This window comes from Limulus polyphemus, unplaced genomic scaffold (assembly GCF_000517525.1).
Source record: "Limulus polyphemus unplaced genomic scaffold, Limulus_polyphemus-2.1.2 Scaffold81, whole genome shotgun sequence".
Classification (NCBI taxonomy): Eukaryota; Metazoa; Arthropoda; class Merostomata; order Xiphosura; family Limulidae; genus Limulus; species Limulus polyphemus.
In genome coordinates, this window is record NW_013665691.1 from 970,126 (window position 1) to 995,799 (window position 25,674).

At 34.1% G+C, this 25,674-nt stretch overlaps 1 protein-coding gene across 5 annotated transcripts in view; it reads left to right on the forward strand.

The window, feature by feature from the left end:
• LOC106467582 (non-homologous end-joining factor 1-like) overlaps positions 1-15,766 on the forward strand; it is a 29,965-nt gene extending 14,199 nt beyond the window's left edge. For 4 of the 5 annotated variants that reach the window (XM_013927952.1, XM_022396487.1, XM_013927960.2 and 1 more), the window contains 3 exons: positions 258-375; positions 8,038-8,129; positions 15,528-15,766. In XM_013927952.1, the coding sequence (XP_013783406.1) occupies positions 258-375; positions 8,038-8,129; positions 15,528-15,614 (297 nt within the window). In that variant the 3' untranslated portion in view covers positions 15,615-15,766. The remainder of the gene's footprint in view (positions 1-257; positions 376-8,037; positions 8,130-15,527) is intronic. The other variant, XM_022396492.1, reaches the window with a different exon arrangement.
• The last annotated feature ends 9,908 nt before the right edge of the window (positions 15,767-25,674 follow it).

Consider the following 25,674-nt stretch of genomic DNA (forward strand, 5'->3'; position numbering starts at 1 on the left):
TGACTACTGTGGGATGTAACATACTGACTATATATATATAACATGGAGAAAGCTATCACTGCAATGACTACTGTGGGATGTAACATACTGACTATATATATATAACATGGAGAAAGCTATCACTGCAATGACTGCTGTAGAGTGTAAAATATTGACTGTAGATACCATTGAGTATTTGCAGTTGTTTGGTATGGTTTTAACTTTTTTTTTAAGAAGAATACAAAGAATTTTAATAGTTATGTATTTTATGATTTTAGGATGTTGCTGAAAACCTCAAGATGGCTGTTCCTAATGTTTTTAGTAAAGATGCTCAGAAGTTGTATGAATATGTTGTTTTAGCATCATATGAGGCACAAACATTGAAAAGTTTAACAGGTTGGAATTCTCCATTTTTATTTAAAATTAAGGTAATTTTATAACCTGTTTTGTCTCTACTTGATTAATCAAACTGGGCTTCACTTGATTTTCTCGTAATCATTTATCATAATTTCCTGACATAGATGTATCACAAGATTTCTTTATAGGGTGTCTGATTCACTTGCTTATGCATTTATTTTGGAATATTTCTGCTTCAATAAAACATTTTTATGCAAAAAGTGCGACCTTATTTCAGTTTTTAAAGATACTAAACAAAAAAATTTTTAGATATTGCTGGTTGAATGAAACATTTGTCTGTATATAGTGTAACTTTCTTGTTTTTAAAGCTACTGGATGTTATTGGTTCAGTGAAACACTTTTATGTGTGGTATATTCTGCTAAAATTGATTATTCCTCTAGCAATAAAATAGATTCATTGAATAACAGGAGATCTGACAAGTTCATGAGAGTGAAATAAAAAGTCTGAACACTGCAAAATACAAAAATTAAAATCTTTATTATAGTCAAACATGCAAACATAATGTATGTACATGCTCATACACTGGATGGTTACTTTTACTGGATCTGAACTATTCTCTTTCCAAAACTGACTATATCGAGATCATCTACTAGACTGACTAAATTCAGTGTTTCTTACTTCACAGGTAACACCAGATTTACCCAGAGCAACTAGTGCTACCCATATGACTGGTTGTTCTCATTCAAACATATAGAATGCTGTAATCTTGAGATACCACCTGACCTACCATTGAAAGACACTGCTGTTTATATTCTTGCACATTATAGCCACACCTCCATGGGTAGAAAATTTTTGATCTCAATATAATGACAGAGGAACAAAGGCAACTAAACAAACTTAACTTTTTTGACCACATATTGTGAAAACTGCACATACTCAGAATAACTGATAAACTTAAGAAGAGTACTGTATTAAAATAAGATGGAAAAAATGTAGTATGCTTAAATACCACATCTGCATAATGTTTGATCTTATTTTAGTTTTTAAATCTACTGGAGAGCAAACTGACCAAATACTGTCTTGGAGTTCTCAAACACTAAATGTTTTTGTTGTAAGTACATAAATAAACAAAAAAGCAATCAGTAAAATATCTTTGTACCTCTACAATATTTGACTTAATATTTTTCAATAATATATATATATGTTTTTCATATTTTAGAAGTTTTCTCAGTGATTCTTGGGTCCTAAATATAGCTAATTATGACAAATGATAAGGATAATACTTATTCCATGGTTGACTTTCATAATACTATGTTTAGGTGGGCAGTTTAAAATTTAAGTGTTTTTTTTTGAAAATGCTTAAAATTTCTGAATTTACAATATCTTTGTCGTGATTGTTTTTTTTAAGCTATTAATATGCTCTAGAAAGGTTTTGAGAAAATGTTTTTGCAGTTTGAATAGACTGGGTGAGTGATATGTGATTTGTATGTTTTTGGTGGTTACTTAAAACTTAATTTTCTGCTGCTAGTTGTTTTGATTACTAATAACTGCCATAGTTTTTATAGTTTGTTATGCAGATTGCTTGTTGTAGTGTTTATTTAGTAACAATGACAATGTAACTTGGTGTAAAAAAAACGTGTTATTCAGAAATGTTACTTATGTCTCAGCACCACTAATAGCTATTACCTTGCATGCAACTGTCATGGAATTTCCTCTGCATGCCACAAAGCCTTGAACAAACTCTCACTCCTACATCTGTCTATGTGTATTGTACCAGTAGGAGGTTGATGCAATTTCTGTGTGCAATAATCCCTGTGAGCACTAGCACATGATCATAGGCTCCTTCTTTCCTCAGCACTGTCTGTGTTCAGACATGTTTTTTCCTGTGATTTCTGAGTTTCTAGTTACTTTGATCGACTGTCTTTCTTTATTTAGTGCTACATTACTTTTGTCCTCATTGCACATTTGTTCCATCCACCTGATTGCAACTTTGTTTTCTCTAGCCACCACATTTCATCTTTGTGTTATTTCAAACATAAAAATGAATAATAAAATGTTCTGAGGCCCAAAAATATCTCTTCAGGCATTTTTTCCAAATGTGTCAATGGTAATCAGAAGCATCTTATCTGTTCCTGGATGATTAGTACTTATCCCTTTAATCCACTTAATAGAACAAACACCTGACAGGTCTTGGATTTCAATCTGTAGTAAGGTACTATAAATATCTTAAATATTAAATTACCACAATCTTATAGAGCTGTATAACATGGTATAACAACATATTCACTGCTCATGTTTTTAAAATATGATGTCAGGTGGCTAGTTCCTGTCTGTCTACTACTTCTCTAGTTCAAGTCCTTTGTAGTTATGTTTCATTGTATGTGGTACCTGCCTCACCTGTAGCCAATTTTGGCCAGCTCTTCTACATCCAGCCTTTGCTTCTAACTCTTCTCTCCCTGATGAGGAACTGGTATTTTCTGTTTGCTACACTTATAACTCAAGTATGTAATTTTCTGTCACTTTTGCCTGTGTAGCATAATTACTCTTGGGTTACTTTAATTCATGTCCCACTAATATCTACCTTTTTCTCCTCATCTTTGTGACTTCTTTGCTATAGTTCAATGTCTTGATCATTCTATATTTTTTTAACCCCAATCTCTTGTGGCCCTTCTGTCTGCTTAGTGTGGTTCTCTTCCTCCTTTTTTTTGTCTCTTTCTTTTTTGCAATCTGTTCATCTTATCTTCACTTCTTTGCTATATCTCCACCCTTTAACTCCTCACTGTGGCTCTTTATCATGACCTCAATACCTTTGGTTTTGATAGGGCTGTTTTATTTGTTTTTCCCATTGGCTTCTATGTATTCCTCTTCTGTCTCTGATTTGATTTGGCTTCTCTGTTTGTGAAATCTTCTCAGTCTGGATACTTTCCTTTTGGGGTCCATCTCCCTTCTTCTTCTCTTCTTGACCTAAGTCTTGCCCCTTTTCTCACTGCACCAATCTTTGGGGATGTTCTTGATTCCTTGGCATACTGAGCTGGGGCTGCTCACAAACGATCTTCCTTCAATTCACCAGATTCCCAGATTACTAAAACACATCTATCTCAGTTGGCTACTAGGTCAGAAGTCCCATGGGGCTCACCCCTCTCTTGTTCCTCAACTTATCACTTCTGTTTGCTGGTGCCCCTTCTACTGAGTGACAGCTTATTCCCTTCAATTTAACCAGTTGGGTTTGTTCCCTTATCCATCTTATTTTATATTTTTTCTTGGATAAATCTGATCAGCTGCTTTTAATGTCACCCCAAAATCAAGTCGGCATATTGCATTTCATCTCCCATTACTTACAATATTAAGTATTTTTATGTGCTTCTGGTTTTTTTGCTTTGCTATGATTGCCATTCTCCAGTTTGCCCAGATGCTCTAGTGCATTGCATTTAGCCTGTAGATATTTCATTTCTAGCTCCATCACTGATCTACTACATCCCTAAAACATTTCGTGACACCACTTGGTGTTTATAGTTCATTTTATACACATTGTCAAAAAATAGAGAAAAAACAAGGAGGCAAAGCAAACAAACAAAAAACCCAAATGCCCACATAACATGTAGAACAAAACACTACATTAATTACAATCGGTGTCAACAGATTCCTCCAAGTGGTTGTATTGCTTTTCAAGGAATACTTACCAGAAATCCACATAATCTCTTTAGTGTTCTTCGCTACCCCCCCAGTTCTTCTAGTGCAGCATGGGAGACCCCCCCCCCAATAAATGTCTGGTTGAGCCCATACTTCATTTTAGACGTAGGGCTTGAATATTACCTGGAAGTGTACAGGACATTCCAGTACAATGCCCTCCCTCCACCTGTCATTATAGTATTTATCTAATGGATTTTCTTGATATCATTTGTTCTACTGTCTCAGTACAAAAAACAGAAAACTGTTGGGCAAAGAGTATTCTCTGCTTGAGAAGGATGCATTCTTCCATTGGGTGCCATTCCACTATGATGTTACTTGCTGTTGTGCATCAGGTGGCTGCTTCTTGTCTGCCTACTACTTCTCCAGTTCACCCTTACAATTGGCTCATGCTTTCTGTCTTTAGTCTTAGTAACCCATTGCACTATATCACCCCCCAACAACAACAACACTGACATGCCTTTGTCAGTTACTGTTTGCTATCAGTCTTATTTAATGGTATTACAAATGCTATGCTTAGCTAATTGTTTTTTTTAACAGTACCTCGACCTTTAAGCCTGGAATAGACCATGGTGAAGTAATTGTTCAGCACTGGTCCCTCCATCATCTCTTAGTGGTGCAGAGAGAGATAATTAATATTTCTAAAGTTATCATTTTCCTTACCTGAAAATGTATTTGAGTTAGATAATTACCTCTCTGCAGTACCTCCCACTGTTCCTTCTCATTTCTTGTACATTTTGCTTGCGTTGCCAAGAATGAGGCTATGATCATGTGCTAGTGCTCATGGAGATTACTGCACATCGACGTTGTGTCACCCTCCTATTGGTGGAGGGCTACAACATTATGACAAATAATACACACAGAGACATGTAGGGATGGGAGTTTACTTAATGCTTGTTCATACTCAGGAAATTCTACAACAGTTAAGTGCAAGGAATAGCTCATAGTGGTGCAGAGAGGTCAGTATCTATCTGTAATACAATTTTAGGTAAGGAAAATGTTAACTTTGGTGAAACTTTTAGTGTTGAAAATTGTGAACTTAACATAATAATTCATAACTTTTTTTTAATCAAGTTATTTCAAACCACTTAGAAGCATGAAGGTAAAAGTTCATCAATATACTTGTAATTCTCTACTTTCTGATCATTTAATGTTCCTTGTTATAGAAACCAGTTTTAGGTTTTGTTCAGTCCTTACTCTGTTAGTTACTCTCTTGTCTACATGTGAATATGTGCTCCAATATTGACAATATTTTTTGTTTAATTGGGAATTCAGACCCTTTGAGAGGAAAGAAAGTAACATTTTTTTATTAGTTATATTGTGTAACAATTGTAATATTATTTTAAATTCTTTATTTTTTTCTGCATCAATCATACAACATTGATCCTGTCAGTCAATTGAATTTAATGGTATTACAAATGCTATGCTTAGCTGATTATTTTTTTGCAGTACCTCAATCTTTAAGGTTGAAATAGTATACAGATCATGATAATTATTGACTTCAAAATTTTTGTGGAGACGGTTTATATATTTTTGTCATACAAAACTGTGATTTACAGTTCCTGTGTTGTCAATGTGTAGCTTGAATCATGAAAAATGCTAATCCACCAGAAAAGATTTTATAGATTTATTTGAAGCTGACACAGATATTTTAATGATTATTAATTCTCAGTATTTCAGTGTCATTGGGTTTAATTAATGCATTGAAAACACACACATCATGCTAACAAGGCAATCAATAAGTTCTATCACTTCTATAAAAACAGTAAGTTTAGAAGTCTGATAAAACATTTTTTACAAGGCTGTACAAAAGTTAATATTAATAAGTGTGAAATAGCCTTGCAATGCCACACTTCAGATATTCTTTAATATGTGTGAATAGATATTGATCATTTGAGTTTGCATAGCCAGCCCACAGCAATAATAATGATAAATGAATAAATGTTGAAGTGGAGAGCTCTGGTTTTTGAACCCCCAAGAAAGCAATTGTAGTTTCAACAAAGATAGAGAATCACTCTTAGAAACACGAACTATGAAACTTTAGGGTTCTTTTTGAACTGGTAAATGGGTAAAACAAGATTTAAAGGTAATTTTGTAATGTTTATTTCAAAACCAATAGGGTGTAAAGAATAGCTTAGATAAATGTTACATCTACTCACCCTAATTGTGAAGGTGGATGTTTGTAAGTGCCTTGTTTCAATGTTTTTTCCTGATAGATAGTCTCCAGTCTCAAGCTGACTAAAGGAATTTATTTTAAATCTGTCATTATTTCAGTATGTGTAGTAGAGAATCGACTTGTGCAGCCTAGACTAGTTTCTTTAACAGTGACCACCTCTTCATTCCAGTACAGGATTGTAAAGCATGACTTAATTGAATAGAATCAAAGAAATAAACTAATGACAGTTAATCTTTCTTTTCTGTCCCTTGTGGTATGTTTTCATTTTCCATTCCTGAATAATGTACAGATTTTACACATTCACTGAAGCACTCCTCCTTAACTTGAAATTGTACTTCTAATAGCAATTAATAAGTCTGCTGCTTAATTGGCAATTAATAAGTAATTTGCCACAATGCTGATTAATAGATGATAATTGGGAAAAATATATAAGAATTGATAAATAGAATAAAGTGCAATTTAAGCAATACTAATTGTTTATTATCATAGGTTCAGCCATAAGGCTATTAGCAATCTCTTTTAGCTCTTTTATGCATAAGCTGTTCTTGTCACTTTCTCTTGAGATAATTTTGAATATATATGGCTACATTACATTAGCCAAGCATGTTATTACATACACTAGAACTATCATTTGTCGCTAAAGGCCACCCAGTGGCACAGCGGTATGTCTGTGGACTTGCAACACTAGAATCCGGGTTTCGATACCCATGGTGGGCAGAGCACAGATAGCCCATTGTGTAGCTTTGTGCTTAATTACAAACAAAATACTTGTCACTAAAGCTTCTTTCTGCATGTTTAGAACAGACACAGTAGTGGTCCAGATAAAATTTATGTCATCAATTTCATAAACAAAAATTGTCATTGCATGAACAAGATTAAGTAAGTAAATTGTAACTATTATAAATTTTATGTACATTATTTACATAAATATTTAAGGATAAGGATTAATAACACAACATTATTTATCTTTATTTTACTTTTCATGCAGGTTATGTTTATTATTTTATTTCAATTAACTTTGATATTAACTATTAACTTTATGTTTACTTATAATAACTTTACTGTTATACTATTCATAGTTTTTGTTTTTTTAATAAATAATTCTGTAATTTTCTTATTCCAGTTTCTGTAAGATTATTTTCTAACTTAATGAAGTAGTTTATATTTATAAAATGAATAATATTTCAAATGACAACTCGGTTTACACAGTGTTCATTAGGTTAGAAATGGTTCCTACAAAACTGACTGATTGGGAACTTATAAGAGACCATTTGGTAAATATAACAATGCAAATTGTTTAATACCAATAAATTTTATAAGTGAAAAAAATCTCATGATTTTTGTATTTAATAAAACATTCAAGATTCATGCTTATGAAATTCTGGACAAGACTTTTTAAAAAGCAATGGAAATGGCAACATATGCTGTAATAATTTATTAACTTTTAAAGACAGTGTGGCTTGTAGCATTAGATGATTTAAAGTTAGTATTAATTATATTTACTTTAGATTTATAATAGTCTCAATATGATCAAAACCATATATTATTATACTGATATTGTGGGAACTGGTATCAGTTGCAGGTTCATCAGAATTTTTATGGTCAGTGAAAGCATGTATTTTCTTGTGAGTGTAATTAAATGTATTGCAAATAGTAGCATTAGCTGCAGTTTACTAAGTTTGACTCATGTTGTTGGTGAAAATAGACTACTCTTTTTATTTAGAAATAGTACAGAAGTTTTGGATTAAAACAGTTAAACAACTATTAAATTTCTTAGTTGATACAAATGATCTTATCTTTTTGATTTCAAAACAATCAATACATATTAAATTTACAGCTGAGACTGAACAATGTAGAGACAAAATAACGAAGAATGAAACTCCAAAGGAAATTACAACTCTTCATAGCCATTCATCTTGCAGTCAGAAAGTATGTTATTTTACCTGCTGTAATTAGAATTATGAAAACAAAATAATATTGTTAATTAAGGTTACCTTGTAATTTAAAGGATGTAGAAGATATTTGAAATTACATCTTCATATGTTTTTAAAGTATGTTTCAAATAGTTTGGGTAGGTTTTTTTTTCTTTGCCTTGTCTTTTTTGATACAGTCTAGATATCTTATTAGTTTGAGGAGTCTTTCTGTTAAATTATCTAACTTTTTATTATTATAATTTGTTATCATTACTTGTTTAGTTTCTAAAAAACACCTAGTGAGCATAGCATATATAACCCATCACTGTGTGGCTGATATAAACAAGTTAGATTTTGATATGATACCATATCTCCACTCGCATATTAGCTTTCCTCTGTTTTGTGCTGCCCTCTGTATATATTCAATTTTTCACTCACCACTAGTCTTGAGGCTCTCACCTAAAGTCACATGTTTCCATGTGGTATTGCTGTGCTTTAGCATGCAAATGAGCATGAAACAACCCTCTACCAATAGGGGTGTGACGCAACCCTCATAGCACAACTAATTCCCTTTATACTGATGATTAAATCATCACTTTTTGACAACTATTTTTCTGTAGTCTGTACTTATTTTGTGGAAGGTTTTTGATTTTTTTTCCTTTCCACATTATGAACTTGCAAATTCATGTTACTTCATCTGCTGAAGATCCACTAGTTCTTGATCCTGCTATGTAGAATACTACTGTAGCATTGGACTCCTCTCTGTCTGTAGAGGAGGTGTTTGCCATAGTGTGTCAGTAGCTGGAGTCATTCATGTAGCCTGGTCTGTCTTCTAACCTGGGGACAGATATTCCCCTCCCTGGGGATCCCATTCAAGAGGACAATTATTTTGACAGCCTGTTTCCTCCACCTGCTTTGCTGCACTTGAATCCACTGCTATTGATCTACCTCATCCTTCTTAGATATGGTGTCTCAGATTTGTTGCCTTTTGCCACTTTCTCTTGAGTCTTATAATTCTTCCCTTTTCTTACTCCATTCTGGACCAGCTTTTGATTATTTTATTTTTCTCTCTCACCAGCATGCTTCATCCTCCTCATTTGATGGACACACATGCCTTGGCCTATCATCAAGCTGAGCTCCCGTTTCTTGACTCAGAGAATTTGGTGTCTCTTATTCTGGCATGGGAACCAGATCCTTTCTCTTCACTTTGCTTTTCCCAATCCAATTCTCACATCTTCATCTCACCTTTACAACTCTACTATGTTATCTATTTTCTATCCAACTGCTTTCCAAGGCTATCCCTCATTCCCCTGAGGGATTTTTGATGGGTTTATCTTCTTCAGCTTTATCTCTCCATATGTGTTTGATTTCTGGTTGGGCCCTATTAGGCAGGGATGCCCTGCTATCTCATGTACATTTGCCTGCTTCCTACCTAAGTGACCTTAGGCTGGCTCATCTCCTTTGCCAGTCTGTTTTTGGAGATGATCCCAATTAATAGAAGTCTCTTGTGGAGGCTGTGTGCCAACACTCCTCCATACCTTCTCTAATTTTCAGTCTTTTGCAATCCTCTTCTGCTGCTGTTACTTTTTCTTGTCCTCCAGTTTTTTATCCTCTCCCGCTTTCCCATGTTTCTGCTCCAATACATTCATACTCTCACTGTCACCATCTGCAGTGTCAAATTCAGTGTAGGTTCGGGTACTGTAGGGGCATAGTTGACCTGGTTTGCTCAACTTTGCTCTGTTGAGTGGTCTGAGCTTTTGCTCATCACATTCATGGCTTGGGACTGAGGTTTAACCATTACATGGATGACTGGCTTCTTTTGACTTCATTCCAACAATCCTTCTATGACCATAACCTTCTCCTCTTTCAGGAGTCACCACATGTGGGTTGGCTGGTCAAACTGGAGAAGTCTCATCTCTCACCCACTCAGTATTTCAATCATATGAGTGTTTTTCAATTCTAACATCAGTATGCCCCAGCCTTCTCCTCTGTTGGAGGGACATGGAGTGATTGATTTCCAATGCCATATCCTCTCCTTCTCTCAATGCATTGGAGGTTCTCTCTCTTTTGGGGACTTGGCCTTCCATGGAACCCCTTATCCATTTGAGTTGGCCTTGTATATGTCATCCTCAGTGGACTCTGCACAATCAGTGGAACCTTGCTTGATATCCCTTGTCCTCCATCATCACATTCCTCCTTTCCTGAAAGTGGATTCCACCTGATGGTTTAACAAAACAAATACCTCATCTGGTGTTTCTCCTTCTCGTCCAAACCTTCATTTGTTTATAGATGTTTATAGGTTGGTGGTACATCAATCTTTGGATCATTTTATTTTAACAGTCCGTGGGTGTTTCATTATGATCCATACTGACAACTATTGCTGTTTCTTATATCAAGGGGACACCTGGTCTCGTTCTCTCTATTTTCACACACTGAACCTCCTTTTCTGGGCTCATTTGTTAAGAGTTCTTATTGCTTGTCTTATCCTTTATCCAGACCTTGCCTTTCTCCACAAAACATCTGTGACATATGAGCAAAAAAGCACATTCACCCCTATCTCCTGTCCATTGTTCATCTGACTGGGTAAGTTCTTTTTCTATCTATCTTACTTTTACAGAGGCTCTATTATACCACTCAGGATCTTTCTGAGTGGCATGTCAGGGTATACTTAAATTAAATCTGCACCATGTGGCCATTCAGGCCTGAAACACACACACTGATAAGATGGGGTGTTCCACAAGACTGCTCACAGGTTTCCTCACAGTAATTCTTTACAAAACAAAGCCTGATTCAGATCCTACCAACTCATGGACTAGCACGAGTAAAACAGTGTCTTGATTGCTGTCCATTCCTCCAGTCCTGGTTGACCAAACCTGGATTGGTCGGCTTTTAAAAATATTTTTTCATTGTCACCCAATGCACAGTCTTAAGGTGGTACATTCCTCCAGATTCCCCATTGCACTTTACCTCCCCCCCCCTCCTTCTAGTGGAGTCCTTGCCACTCACCAGTTCCTAGCCACTGGGGTGGTGGACCATGGAGGCTTCCTCCTGAGCATGACCAATTCCACGCAGTAGGGAGTATGGCAGTGATGTTTTGGTGTAGATGGTGTGAACCCTACTCCTACCACACTATGGATGAAAAATTCCCATGCCTCCTGGTTTTGGACTGTAGATGATCCACCAAATACAATTCACTCCTCCAGTGGCTTTCCCCATCCTACCAGTGCCTAGGTGTTGGTTCCTGGGTGGTTTGGTTCTGTACCATCCAACACAAGTCCTCACTCATGTGGCTGATCAGGACCCTCCCCTACTGCAGACTGGATGAAAATTTCCCAATGCTGCCTGGTTTTGGATTGGACTTGATCCACTACATGTGCTTTCCCTATCCTATCATTTCTCAGATGTCAGGTGGCCTGGTGTTGGATGTGTACTGGGTCAGCATGCATGAGCAATACCTAGGACAGCAGAATTGAAGTTCCTTTTCCCTTCAAATTCCTGATATGGAGGTGAAGATGGTTGGGATCCTTTTCCTACTGTGGAAAGGATGAAAATTTTCTGATGCCACCTGGTTTTGGACTCGAGTTGATCCACAACATATGGTCTGACACACCCAGCCACTCTACACCATCAAGCGTGTTCACTGTCCACACTGTGTTTCTGGACGTTTCTTTTCTGCCTGACGTGGTGGCATATTTTCTCTATGAGCAAAAAGTATATCCTGGCAGAGAAGGGGTGTGGTCTCTCACAGGTGTCATCCTACATGGGTTCTCTTCAGGCTCTTTCCGAAGGGGCCTCATCTAGGTAACTTTTGGATAGGTCTTTCCACTATTTCAGTGTGGGATTCTAGGTAATATGTGAGAGGAAGTAAGGTATCGTAATAGAAATTAACATTTTCCAACACTGAAAATTTATTTCTGATAGATACCTCTGCTTACATTTCATTTTTGATACACATACAAAATAATTGTACATGAGTGTTTTGTGTTGCTCTGGTTTTATTCACATAATGGTTATCCCAACCATTTTATTGTATAAAACACAAAAAGATATTGGATCTTAAAACCTATTACAACTTGTTGTATCAAAGGATTGTATGAACAAGTAAAAGACCCTTAAATAAAATTAATATTAGAACTTTTTATTGACCTTGCACAACTTTAAGCCATATCTTAGTCCATCCAGAAGACACCATCCAATCCAAAAACAGATGAAATTTGTTAAATACACTTATTAAAGAACACAAAAATGATAGTAAATCATTAAATATATATATTAAAGAACACAAAAATGATAGTAAATCATTAAATACATATATTAAAGAACACAAAAATGATAGTAAATCATTAAATACATATATTAAAGAACACAAAAATGATAGTAAATCATTAAATACACATATTAAAGAACACAAAAGTGATAGTAAATCATTAAATACACGTATTAAAGAACACTAAAGTGATAGTAAATCATTAAATACACGTATTGAAGAACAAGAATAATAGTAAATCATTAAATACACGTATTGAAGAACAAGAATAATAGTAAATCATTAAATACACGTATTGAAGAACAAGAATAATAGTAAATCATTAAATACACGTATTGAAGAATGCTAAAATGATAGTAAATCATTAAATACACATATTAAAGAACAAGAATGATAGTAAATTTTGCCTGATTGACACATCAGGTTTAGCAAAGCAAATTCTTACACAAAATCACATTCAACATACATAAAATAGTATACATAGTTATAGCCAAACTAAATAAATTTCAACAAATTTTCCATGAGTTATGGGACATCCTAGGATACAAAAATCAATCTAATATATGTATCAGTACAATTGTACCACCAGTATACCATTTGTTACTATCGTAATCATATTTAATCACCTACAGTGATTCACAAAACACAGTAGTCACTAAGGGAGGCACTAGCCTGCATCAAAACGTTTGGCAGCTTGTTTTTAATGGAAATGTTTTAACTTAATTTTGTTTGGTGTGTCACTAAAAGAGGATTTTAATATAAATAATATAATTTAACTTGTTGTTTCATGTTACCTACATGTTCATAGTTCTTAGCTTAAATTCTAATGAATTATTTTTGGTATTTATAAGTGGGAAGTATTCATATACATTTTCTTACATTTTTCTGTGATGCCCATTACAATTCCATGTGTTTTTCTCATGTTTTTCATTATACTTATATATTTCCATAAGTAGTAGTGTCTCCTAAATGATTTAAAAATTGTCATTCTATATATTTTCACATTGTTCTGTTTTTCCAACATTTTTCAAAATTTTGTATATTTTTTGGATAGGTTAAGAATAATCCTATATTTTCTTTTGTAATACTTTCTTGGGGATATTAAGAATACTTTTGTGTGTATTCAGGATACTTGTACAACTGATATACTTATAGAAATTTTGTAATAGTTATTGTATGTGTTGGATATGCTTACAGATGTTTTGGTAATTTTCTTTCTCTTTATGTCAGAAATACGTTTAGATATCTTGTAATGTTTTTATGTGTAAATCGAGGATATTCTGAGATTATTTTCCGTGTTCTTCTCTATATGTTGGTGATACTGTATATGTTTTGCCATACTTTTCTCTATTTATCAGAGATACTTCTAGATGATGTTTCATGTTTGTCCATGAATGTTGAGGATATTTCTAAATGCTTTCCTGCATTTATTGTGAACTACTTTTTTTTTTCTGTATATGTTTACAATGTACTAGGAGCCAACATTTTGGAAGGTGGAATTTAACTTGGGTAATTATTCTTTTTATAAGACTATATGAATAGTTTAATTTATTTTTTTACTTTGTCTAAAGGTGCTTCTGTCTGTAGGTTTTCCAACAGAACACTTGATATTATGTAAGTTATCAGCTGCATATTCTGCTAGTTGAGAGCTTTTGACTGATCTTGATGTTAAAGTCCCCCTATGTTCAGATTGTGTGTGTGTGTCATGTCTATATATAACCTTGTTAATGAAACAAATTGTCTACAACCCTGCATTGTGTCAATATGAATATTTATGTTAGAATGTATGATAACCAACCATTTTCATACAAACCTGTTTTTTCCTGTGTATATTTAACTTTAAGATGCTTCTTATTGTTGTCATATTTTTGTTCATATGCCCTAAGCTCTTTTTCACTTTATGTAAGATACTTGATGCTTTATAAACATAAGTTACCTATAGATGGACAGGTAGCCAAGCTTTATCATATTCACCTGGGGTGTACTATTCTTACCTTTTTTTTCTTATACCTTCACATTCTTATTAACTGAAAATCTTGAAATAATAGCCATCATTTGTAAGAAGGTCCCCCACCCTTTCTCAAAGAATCACTCTAAACTTCTTTTCTTAACAAAGCCATTTATACTCTAAAATTTCTTCTGAAAATAGTTTTTCTGTCATTTTGTTGTCTTTCTTCAGTACATTGTAGAGCAATGTGATGAACCAAGAAAAAAAACCAGTTTTAACATTTTATTTTTTAGTTCACTAAGTTCATAGTGAGCTACAGTATTGTATCTGTAGATGATTAGTAGGCAGTACTTTACTTTCTTTACTCTCATGGAGACTTAGTATGTAATAGATTCTCAAGTGTATGTCAATTTTTTTGGAGTTGTGAACTTCTCAGTTTTCAGATAATTTTATTTATAATGGCCCAATGGATGGCTTGCTCGATAGTGGAGCTGAGGTTATGTGGTTCATGTCCCATTGGTGCCCTCCCTTCCCCAAAATGAAGCTCCATAATTTAGGGACGTAGACGCATCGTAAAAGCGACAGTCAATTCCAACTATTCAGTCTCAAGAGTTTGCAGTGGGTGGTGTTGACTAGCTGCCTTTCCTCTGAATCAAGGATGGCAAGCACAGATGGCACTTGTGTAGCCTTGCATGAAATCCAAAAACAAACAGTGTTTGATTTGATCTCACAAAACTCTTTCACAGTTTATCACATTCTGTATGATATCACAATGTTTTTAAACAACTTGTTTCGTCCTTTCTCATGTATCCAAGATATTTTCATTTATCATCTTCTGTTTGATGTCATCATATTTTTAGACTTTTTTGTCATATTATTTTCTTCCTGTGTAGAATATTATTGTATTTTTTGTAATTTAATTTTGCACATAGTTCCTTGGTTGGTCAGTTTACAGACTTACAACATTAAAATCCATGGTTCAATTCCCCACTGTGGACAGAGTGCAGATAGCCCAATTTGTAGAGTTGTACTAAGTAAACAACAGCTATTCTGTATATATTTGTGATGACATGCTCTCACAATTCATCATTCTCTTTTTTTTTTGTGTATTCACAACCTTTTAATTCATTATACCATGTTCTTATGTATGTATCCAGAACATATTTTACACCTCATTTTGTTATTTTCTTTGTGTTTAGGATGTTGAATTACAGAGAAGGAAAGAACTACAAAGGAAACTGGAGATAGACCATGAGAAAAAGAAAAAGAGGAAAATCAAGTTATAACTTAAGCTTAGATAGTTTTAACTGGAATATGTAATTCGTATCATTCTGTCTGTTTTGAAATTTGGTGGTTTTGAATTGCCTGGATGTCTCAGAACCAAAATGAAGATGTGTGAAAAATAAAAATAAATAAAATATACTGTTGTTACTTTTAATGTAGTGGTCAGGTCAGCTTATTTGTTTTCAAAATATCTTGACAGAATAATCATTTGTGAATTGTGTTAGTTCTAAGTAATTTTTTAGAGAAAAATTACATTTGATACAAAATTTCAACATTGGACTGATTTCACTATGCATATATTGGTTTGACTTTTCTCCATCATTGGTTGAAAGTAAAACATTTTTATTTATATTAGAGTAACAGTCTCTTTAAGGAAAGTGAAACTGTATTTTAATACAAAACCCATTCATTACAGTTATTCTCTTGCTTTCTTGAATTGTACATGTTGCTGGATGTTTCAGTATTGTCATATTTCTTTCTCTTAAAATCCCTGTAGGTTGAGTTTTCGATTATTTAAGGAGCATTGTTCAGCTCAACAGAATGTTGGTTTCATTCTATTATTTGTTGGGTCTGTACACTGAAAGTCTTAAGCTTCATGATTGGACTGTCTCTGAGGCCTCATTTGACCTCAGATTTTATAATATATAGATAAATTTCTTTACTAGTAACCACTTTTGACAGATCTTTTTAATCATATCTTCTGTCTCTTATAACTGTGCTAATTTGAACTCATTTTTATACAAAATTGAGGCATGCAGCCCCCAAGATATTTATATCTTGATAATCTTGCTTTGGATGTGGCAGATCTATTGATGTTACTGACCTAAAAGCTTCTATACATAGCACATTGCTCAATTTTTCATAACATTTCATCTCTTTTTTTTTTTCTTCTTCTTTTCTCTCTCTGGCTAAATGGAAATTTGTTAAGGACTTGAGAGTTTGGTCACTTTGGATAGTTCTCAAAGTTATGCTTCTTGCAACATAAATTCTATGTATGCTCATTGTAAAGATTGTGGAGAAGCATTTCTACTTTTCTCACAATGGCACCCTCACTGACTGTGACTGAGGAACTCACTGTATGCTCTGAATGGTAGAATAATTGTGGTTATCTCTGTTTACATGTTACTGTGACTGCTATACTTGACTACATTGGTAAGATTCTTTTAAATTTTTTTAAATTTGTTTTTCTTCCCTATGCAGCTTTATCTTGTGACATACACCTGTTTCGAAATTCACAAGAAGTCAGTAGATGAGTTTTACTTCTAAGCTTCATGCTAGTAGGTTGTCAAATGTGATACAACTTATACTTTTCCCACACTAAAAGTATGTGGAACTGAATTCACCCAAGAACTTTGTGTTGTTCATGGTCTTCTTCAGAAATCTGACTGATTTACACACAATGTGATTGTTGCAACAAAGTGTCCTGGAGTGTAGAATTGGAACTTGACTCTCAATGATCATTCTTCCAGCAGTTACAACTTTTTTTTAACAATCTTTTATTAATGTGAACAATCTTACTATTGGTAAGTACCTGTGATACTGATGGTTGAAGGTCTTCCCCCAAATAAAACATGTTTATTGTGGTTAATCACAGTTTATAAAAATGATGTTCCTTTTATCAATTATATTCCATCAGTTAATGATTGTAACCATTTCCATCTTCTGTGGAGAATGGTGGGATCAGTCTTCTACCAAACATTATGAATTTTCTACAGATCTTCTACTGTATGTGGATATAAGCTCCCAAGACTGCTTTTGACAAACAAAAAGCAAAATGTCCACAGAAGCTGCATCAGGAGACTTGAGAGGTTTCATGGATGGGATTGCCACTAGTATTTTTAAAATGTATCCAAAGAATGGGTTAAATGAGGGTTGAATGCCCCAGAAACACCTGGGTTTTATGCTTTAGTGATCTTGAACTTTACCAGAAGAAAATTTAGTTATCATCAGTTTATTTCATTTTATTGTTTTTTCAGCATTGAACTATAAACAAATGTGCATTTTATGTAGCAGTCAACCACTGGTGGCTCAGCAGTAAGTCTGAAGTGTTTATAATGCTAAAACTTTAATATTGATACAAATGGTGATCAGAGCACAGATATTCCATTGTGTCGCTTTGTGTTAGACAACAAATAAACTATATAATGGTCACATTGCTCCTAGTAGTCGATTGCAAATGCTGTGATATCGGTTTTTTCAATCATCTTTCTCATGGAAACAGACACTTATTTTGAAATGTGGCATGGGAACTTGTGAAATTGTGATCTGAGAGCCTTCATCAAGTTCAAATATTTGTTTAGTATTCCAGTAGGTTTGCTTAGTGACATTGCAATAGTTTTTTGGTTGGAAGGTCCTCCTTTATAACCACAGCTGTTACTTTGCAGATTATGTTGTTGCTCCAGATTCAATTGGATGTAGTTTTAGAGCCCATCCTTATCCTAAACATTGCTGTGTGAGTTTTTCTGCTTCTAAAGACATTATTTTCTGCAAAAATGTGTTCTTAGGATGTAGGTCTTCTAAAATTCTTGCTGTATTATTATTTTCAAAGGAATTTTGTGTGTGTGTTGCAGTATATTTCTCTTCAAAAAAAGCATTTTCTATATCTACAGTCGTAAGTCTACCCATAGTGGCATTGTGCTCTTCAATGGATGAGAATTTGTAAAAACCAAATACATCGTGCTAACGTGTCACTCGTGACACATGGCTTATATCTGAGGTTGCATGTCACTATAGTAACATGTACAAATCATTCATATGAAATATGATTAACACTGTTTAAGTTGTTGTAGCGATGAGAATGCTAATGCTGGGATGAAGTAAAGATGTTTCGGATACACCATTTATTTTACTTTCATCTTAAGGTTACATCTTCCACACCATATTAAGATCTTAAAACTTAATATTTTTCTCGGTGATAAAAAAAACTCACATTACACAGCAATTTTTGTCACATCCGTCATGATTAACCATTTCAATTCAAATCAGATATGTGCAAAATAGCACCGTTTATAGATGTATAAAAATCTTAAAGTTACGATTTCAAAGTCGTGTAAACTAGCCAAACATTTAATGCAGTAGGCCTAATTTCGCCAAGTAGTGTAAGGCACTGCAATTTACTACTTGAAGGACACAGAGTAGACAGTAACAAATGTTAAATAATAGTGTGAATGCAATATTGTCCCCCAGTGGGTCAAAGGTAAGTTTGAGGATTTACGACGCCAAAATCCGGGTTTTGGATTAAGAATCAACCTTACGTAACTCTGTGATCCTTTAAATTTTTCAAAATCCAGTATGAATATAAACAAACATTAACGCTGTGAGAACGAAGTAGAAGAATGTTTTGTTCAATCATGAATAATGACAAAAATAGCTATGGCATTCAAAGCTCCATAACTTTGTGGATATTAACAGAAACAATATAATATTTCATTTCGAGACACGTCTTAGTTGGACATCAAAATAAAAGATTATGAAATGTTACTGTTTTGTTGTGTAAGGATGTTTTCATGTTAATTTGGGTTCGATGAGCAAAGAAATCCTGAATGCGTTTAATTTTATCAAAGTAACTTATATATAGGGAAATTCAGTTATTGTGTTACTTGTATATTTAACAAAGGTTTTTGTTTTTTTAGAAATGAGATACAAGCTGGCTCATAGCTGCAAGTGAATGTTTAAAACTATCACTGGAGTTATATATCACAACATGATAAATGTTTTACAAAGTAGTGCATAGCGTGTCTCAGAGAGGGCGCCAAAACAAGCAAAACGCACCAATCTAGAGGACCAGATTAAAAGGTCTACTATAGGTTGAATAAAAAATTGTGGATATGTGCCAGAAAGGAATACAAATTAACAGAAACTTTAAGACATTCAAGGAAGAAGCTCTAAATGCGACTATAGTGTACAAGTAAACTAGGAAAATATATAAAATTGTAATAAAAAAAAATTGGGAGAAGGCGCCAGGCTATGATCACAAAATTCTCACGGTTATAAGCCTACTTATTATCATCCTTAGTTTCTATCATAAATTCATATTTCCCTCACCACGTGGGTAACTAATTGATGTAGTTTTTGATCTTATCTGCGAGTGCTCATTCTAGTGCATTCCAAATATAATTTAACATAAAATAAAATTTACACCCGATGTTATGGAACAACACCTATTACTATTTATTTTAACATGCTGATGAATTTAAAGAAAATTATTTCAAATGTATAGTCTAACGATGGCTGAGTGGTAACTCTGAGGGATTACCAAGTTACAAATCGGGTTTCGATACCTGAAGTGGGCACAGCACGGATTGTGTAGCTTTGTGCTTGAAACAAACAAACTTAAACATTTCTCTGAAACCAAAGCACGGTCACTGTCTAAGCTGTTATTCGAAAATTGAAGCAGGTTTACACTTACAAAAGTATTGTTGAAGTTCAAGATAAAAATGTATCAGAAAGTGTTTGTTTAAGATAGACCAATTAGTTGTCATGCTGGAATAATGTGTGGTTTGCCTAAAAGTTGGATTGCCCTGTAAGATCAATAGTTTTTCAGTAATGACGTTACTGTCGCAGAAAGTTTTGAGTTTTCTAGGTTTTTGTTGTTGTTTTTTCAAGTCTCAGAGGTTAGTGTGCCGATCTGTGGATTCAAGGGTCTAGTGTTGATACAGCTTATTCCCAAATTGTAAGAAAGGTACGAGCTTATAATACTTAAAATTCGGGGTTCGATACCTGTTGTGGGCACAGCGCAGATAACCCATTGTGTAGCTTTGCATTTAAGAAAAACATATATATATATATATATAACCCAGCCTTGATCTTTATACTTACTTTCTCTTTTCAAAACTAACGTTTGAGATGCATTCAACAATGTTTTTCATTTGCAAACATTAGCGCTCTCTCTAGTAAATTCTTAAAGTTTGATACTCAGCAGATCAACTTCACTTGAAAAATAAATAATACTAACTGAATAGTGAAACAGAGACTGAATCCTTAATTGATCAGATATGTCGAATCTATCTTTTTTTGTTTTTGTTTTTTACATATACAAGTTTGTTTGAGAGTAAACGTATAGTAATTCAAACTATTTTTCAAGCATATGTAATTTTTCGGAAACTACATGAATCAGCAAACTTCATATACATTTATTTTATTACAAGTTACAGTTTTTACGCTAAGGAATATTAATTTTTAGAACAAGTACGACGTTTCGATCAATGTTGCTATCATTCTCAAATATCCAAGTTTTAACGGTACTTGAGAATGAGCCCCCCAGTGGCACAGCGGTATGTTTGCGGACTTACAACGCTAGAAACCGAGTTTCTATACCCGTGGTTGGCAGAGCACAGATAGTCCATTGTGTAGCTTTTTGCATAACTACAAACCAACAAACAAACTTGAGAATGATCGCACCAGTGATTGAAACGTCGTACCTGTTCTAAAAATAAATATTCCTTAATGTAAGTGCTGTAACTTGAATTAAAACAATAGTTAATCGGTAAGTAAACTCCAAACAAAACTATTAATCTATATACATTTGTTCAAAAAAGTGTTTATGTTCCACTTTGTTTTTCTCTTTGAGTCACATTTTAAATATATCTCATAAGTTTTGCAGATTCAATAAATCAGTAAACACATACATAGATCTCATGTTTAGATTTTTTTATTCCATAAACCTTCAAACTAAACAGCAAAATACATTGAATAAAACAAAAGCTCTTTATAATAATGATTTGCATATACTACACGATAGCGTGTCGCCTTAGGCTTTACAGGCGACATTTGTAGTACTTATATTTGTTAGGTTCAAAACTATTTGATAACGCAATGTCCCATCTGTGGACTTATAACTCCACACTTCCCAAGGAAGAATGTCCTTGTAGCGAGATCTTTAAACAGTGCAGAACCAAAGAACATATTTCGAGGTAAGGAGCCTTCAATGTTCTCAATGAAAGTGGGAAAACTCATACAGGAAAGTGTCTAGGATAACAACTGGCTCCAAAACCTCTCCTTAAGCCAATCCGGATCAACGGCTTCATCTGTGAAGTGAAGGCTGTGGTTACGAACGAGAGCCCTCCGGCCCAAACAATCATCCTTTCGAAGCTGGACAAATCTCATAGTATCGCTTTCAAGGCAAGAAAAACAACAACAAAGAATAATGATATGTAGTTGACAGAGGCTCATAAGTATACAGGTTGGAATCAGTGACTGCTTTCATGAAAAAAATTGTCGAAAAACTAAAATCACAGCAATCCCATACGACCACATACCCGTTAAGTTCCTTGTTGCAGCTCCAGTGGACTTTTATGCTGTTGGCCCGTGATCTTGGGAACCTACGTCCGCGAACAGTACAGGTTCTGTGGGAAGATTATCAAGACTAAAATTGACCTCTCTGCTCTTCGCAAAAGCCTGTTAAAATGGAAAATGCTGTATCGGGCTGTTCGTAATCATGGGCATCAGAATCAGCACGATTGATGATGGAGCAGCAGCACAGAATCTGGAGCATCAATCCTACAAATTACACATGTACATTTATCTATCGGTATGTACAGGTGTTTATAGACCTATGTAGTTTCTTTAATCTCAGTTATGACTTTAATTATCAATAAAAACAATTTTGGTTTAAAAATCGATTTATTTTTATATTCAACTTAGCGTTGCGGATCTTCCCACAAAGAAACAAATTAAAAGGTCTACGACTGAAGCGTAAAGAAATTATCCAGCTCTGGCGAGCGAAGCGAGGCAGAGCTGAGTATAAAAGTTTGGGGTACAGGCATTCTTCACGTTTGCGCTATACATATTAAGCCATATTGGTACGGTAACTATTCAATATTAAGGAAAACTTTCTGTGTGCGTTTGTGGACGCATCTTCTTCTAAGCGAGTTATCCAATTGATCCAGACCAAACTTGGCATGTTAACTTAGTAGTCCTAAATCAAATCAAATTCATGTTGAACTTTCCCGTATATTGAAAAATGAAAATATTTTATAGAATAATCCCTATATCGTTACTCACACCACAACAAAATTCTACAAGTCAAAGATTGTCAATAAAATTTTCAGCATTTTGACTTGCTTCCAATAATAACAAGAATACACAGTAATAAAATATCCAGCTACAATGCGAAGAATAAAGATATTGCAGTTGTTTAGGTTTTCCGCTTTTTTTCTGATTCACACATTTAACTTCCGGTTTATGCTAGTGTTAAAATATGTGCTTAAGCCTGAATTAGGGAAGTATTTCATAATTAAAATATTTTCAGGATACTTCTTACTTCCTGATGTAGAATATAGTTTTCTGTAGAAGAAATGTTTAAAATTGTTATTATTAGATTTAATACATTAAATGTACCAAATTCAGAGAGTAAAAATCTTAACCACATCTCTACTGTGAATTGGGCTGCTTTGAAAAAGAAGTGAAGCAACTACTTTGCCATCTTTGCCAAGGTTCTCGACTCGATTGCTACACCTCCTCACTTCTGTTCCAAGTAGTGTATGTTTTAGATATTCGTGTTTATATTCACGATAATTATTAATTAAGTAGATGTGTAATTTGACTAATTGGTTGAGCGGCAAACTGTATACCCAGCTCTGCCCTGGGTGAAAGCCAGACAGACCCAGTGAAAGTATATACGTAAAAGTGAACTCTCAGTCCATAATGGGCTTTCTTTTTGAAGATATTGTAATGCAATTTAAATGTCTTACCTTAAAACTTTTGCAGGTTATTTTAAGGAGGCTCAGCCCTCCGTCTTTTTAATCTTCAAAACGTGGAAAACGCGAACAAATTTGTTTAAAAATGAGCAAAATCTCTGCGAGGATTTTCAGTAGAGTTCATTCTTCATGAAAATTGTGAAATGATTTCAAATCATAAAAATATTTAATCTTATTATAGTTTAAATAAACTTTTTGCTTTCAGCACCACCTAGTGAGAACTTGCTAAGTATTTCATCCTCCATCTATGTCCGTTCCTCTAACAGAAAATCACCAATCCATATAGTGTGTTATGCATCAGCTTCTGTGTTTATTTTCAGCTTTTATTTTACCTTTTACTGGTACCAAAACTAATTTTGAATTAATTGTATGAATAAATATCTCTGAAGGCGTAACTTTCATTCCGTTCATACTTCGGCCAGAAGTTTATAAAGGGTAAATAATTCTATAATCGTGAGATCATAGTAGCTCTCACACAAACATGTTTTAGTTTATTTTAAACATGAGAGTCGATATTTTAGCGGATCTAGGACCTTCTGTATATATCATAGACAATTTAGCATGTCCATTTCTGTACATTCTAGGTAGCATCTTTGTTTGTTTTATCAAGTTATAATTCCAAATAGATACTTTATATCAGAATTAGCTGTGAGTTCAGTTATAGATTCGCGACGATGTATTATTTTTGTTCTTTTTCATTAATTTTACGAAATGGATTCAGTAATAAGGGACCAACGTGCTTGTTCAGCTATAGGATTTTAAAGATATACGTAACAGTTACGCGATATGTTTTCCACTGATTGCTGAAAATGCATTTAACAGTTAAGGTTCAACGTTCTAGTTCAGTTTATATGAAGTATGGGTAAGTCGTATCACATGTCTGATATCTCAGTATAGAACTACAACTACCAGGTGTCCATTATTTAAATGTTAAGCATCCTTTACTCACGCTTACATAACAGTATTCTAGTAAAAAATTACTTTGCATTACAGTTAGTTGTCTAATGGAGTTCATCTTCAAGATGAGTTCTGAATATCAAGTATTACAAAGAGGGTTTAGGTAGTTGCTATAGGTATTATTTTATTCACTAATAATTCACATTAAGTTATTAAGTCAAAGATAAATCTATGCTAGAATAGTCAAGGTTCCAAAGATGTAAGTATAGGATACGTAAATGTTATCTCTTTAGTCAAGAACCGACTACTGATACAGTCAAGGTCCATAAACTGTAAGTATAGATACGCAAGTTTTATTTCTTACATTGATCCTTCTGTAAAGGTCTTTAGTCAACTACGAGGTCAACATTATATTTTGCATTAAAGCTCCTATTTTAGAACCAACATGTTTAATAGAATAAAAACAATGAGTAAAAATTTCGTAGCTTTATTTTATCTTAATCATTACTATACCACATATCAAGACTAACACTAGGTACTCCTATGGTATCACAGTGCTGTTTATGAGATAAAAAATTCTTCAGTGTACGAACTTAGTATGTCAACATTCTAACACAGCTTGTGGCATTCATACCCGTAACATGTTACTTCACTTGGATCCACTAGAAAGTATAATATTTAACAATCAGCCTGTAATTTGATGTTTCAAAAATAATTTTCCACATCAAGAACAATATCGTAGTACAGGTATAAAACTACTAGGATGTAAGTCATATGTGGAATTTATCTTATCCATTAATACAACAAGTGCAGCCAGTATCACGGCGACTTATCTAAGGGTAGGGGGTTATCTCATCCATTGAGACTTCATAACACACCCTACATATATTTAGGCTAACTGCTTAGGTTGTAAGATGTTATCTGTTTCATATACAATTCAGGATAATTTCTTTGGACAGGGTTTCATACGCTAAGGCCAGCTCGAGCCTAGGAATCGCAAGAACCTAGCGTTACTTGCTACTTATCCGCAGTTTGTGGTATACAAGTGATATTACACCGCGTCATACTTCCGTCCCGTATCAACCGATCTAGAACCTAGTGATTGTACATAATACTTGGGCTTTTCTTATCTATTTCTTATGCTAACTTTTCAAAACGGATTCTCCATATTAGGAAACTACATCTCCTTTTTTTTTTTTACTAGTATTACTTAGGGAGTGGTTCCTGAAATTTGAGAAATGAAACCAAGTTGATGAAGATTGAAGGTGAGAATTTTGACTTTATACGGAGACAATGTGTGTGTGAACACATATTTTTTTTCTGAACAAGTGTGTTATGTTGCTCACACAATATCTTTTTCACGTATTAAAATTTTTAAAAATTGTTACACAATTTTATAAAACATTATCTAGGTTTGTTTGTTATGAATTTCGCGTAAAGCTACACGAAGACTATTTGCACTAGCCGT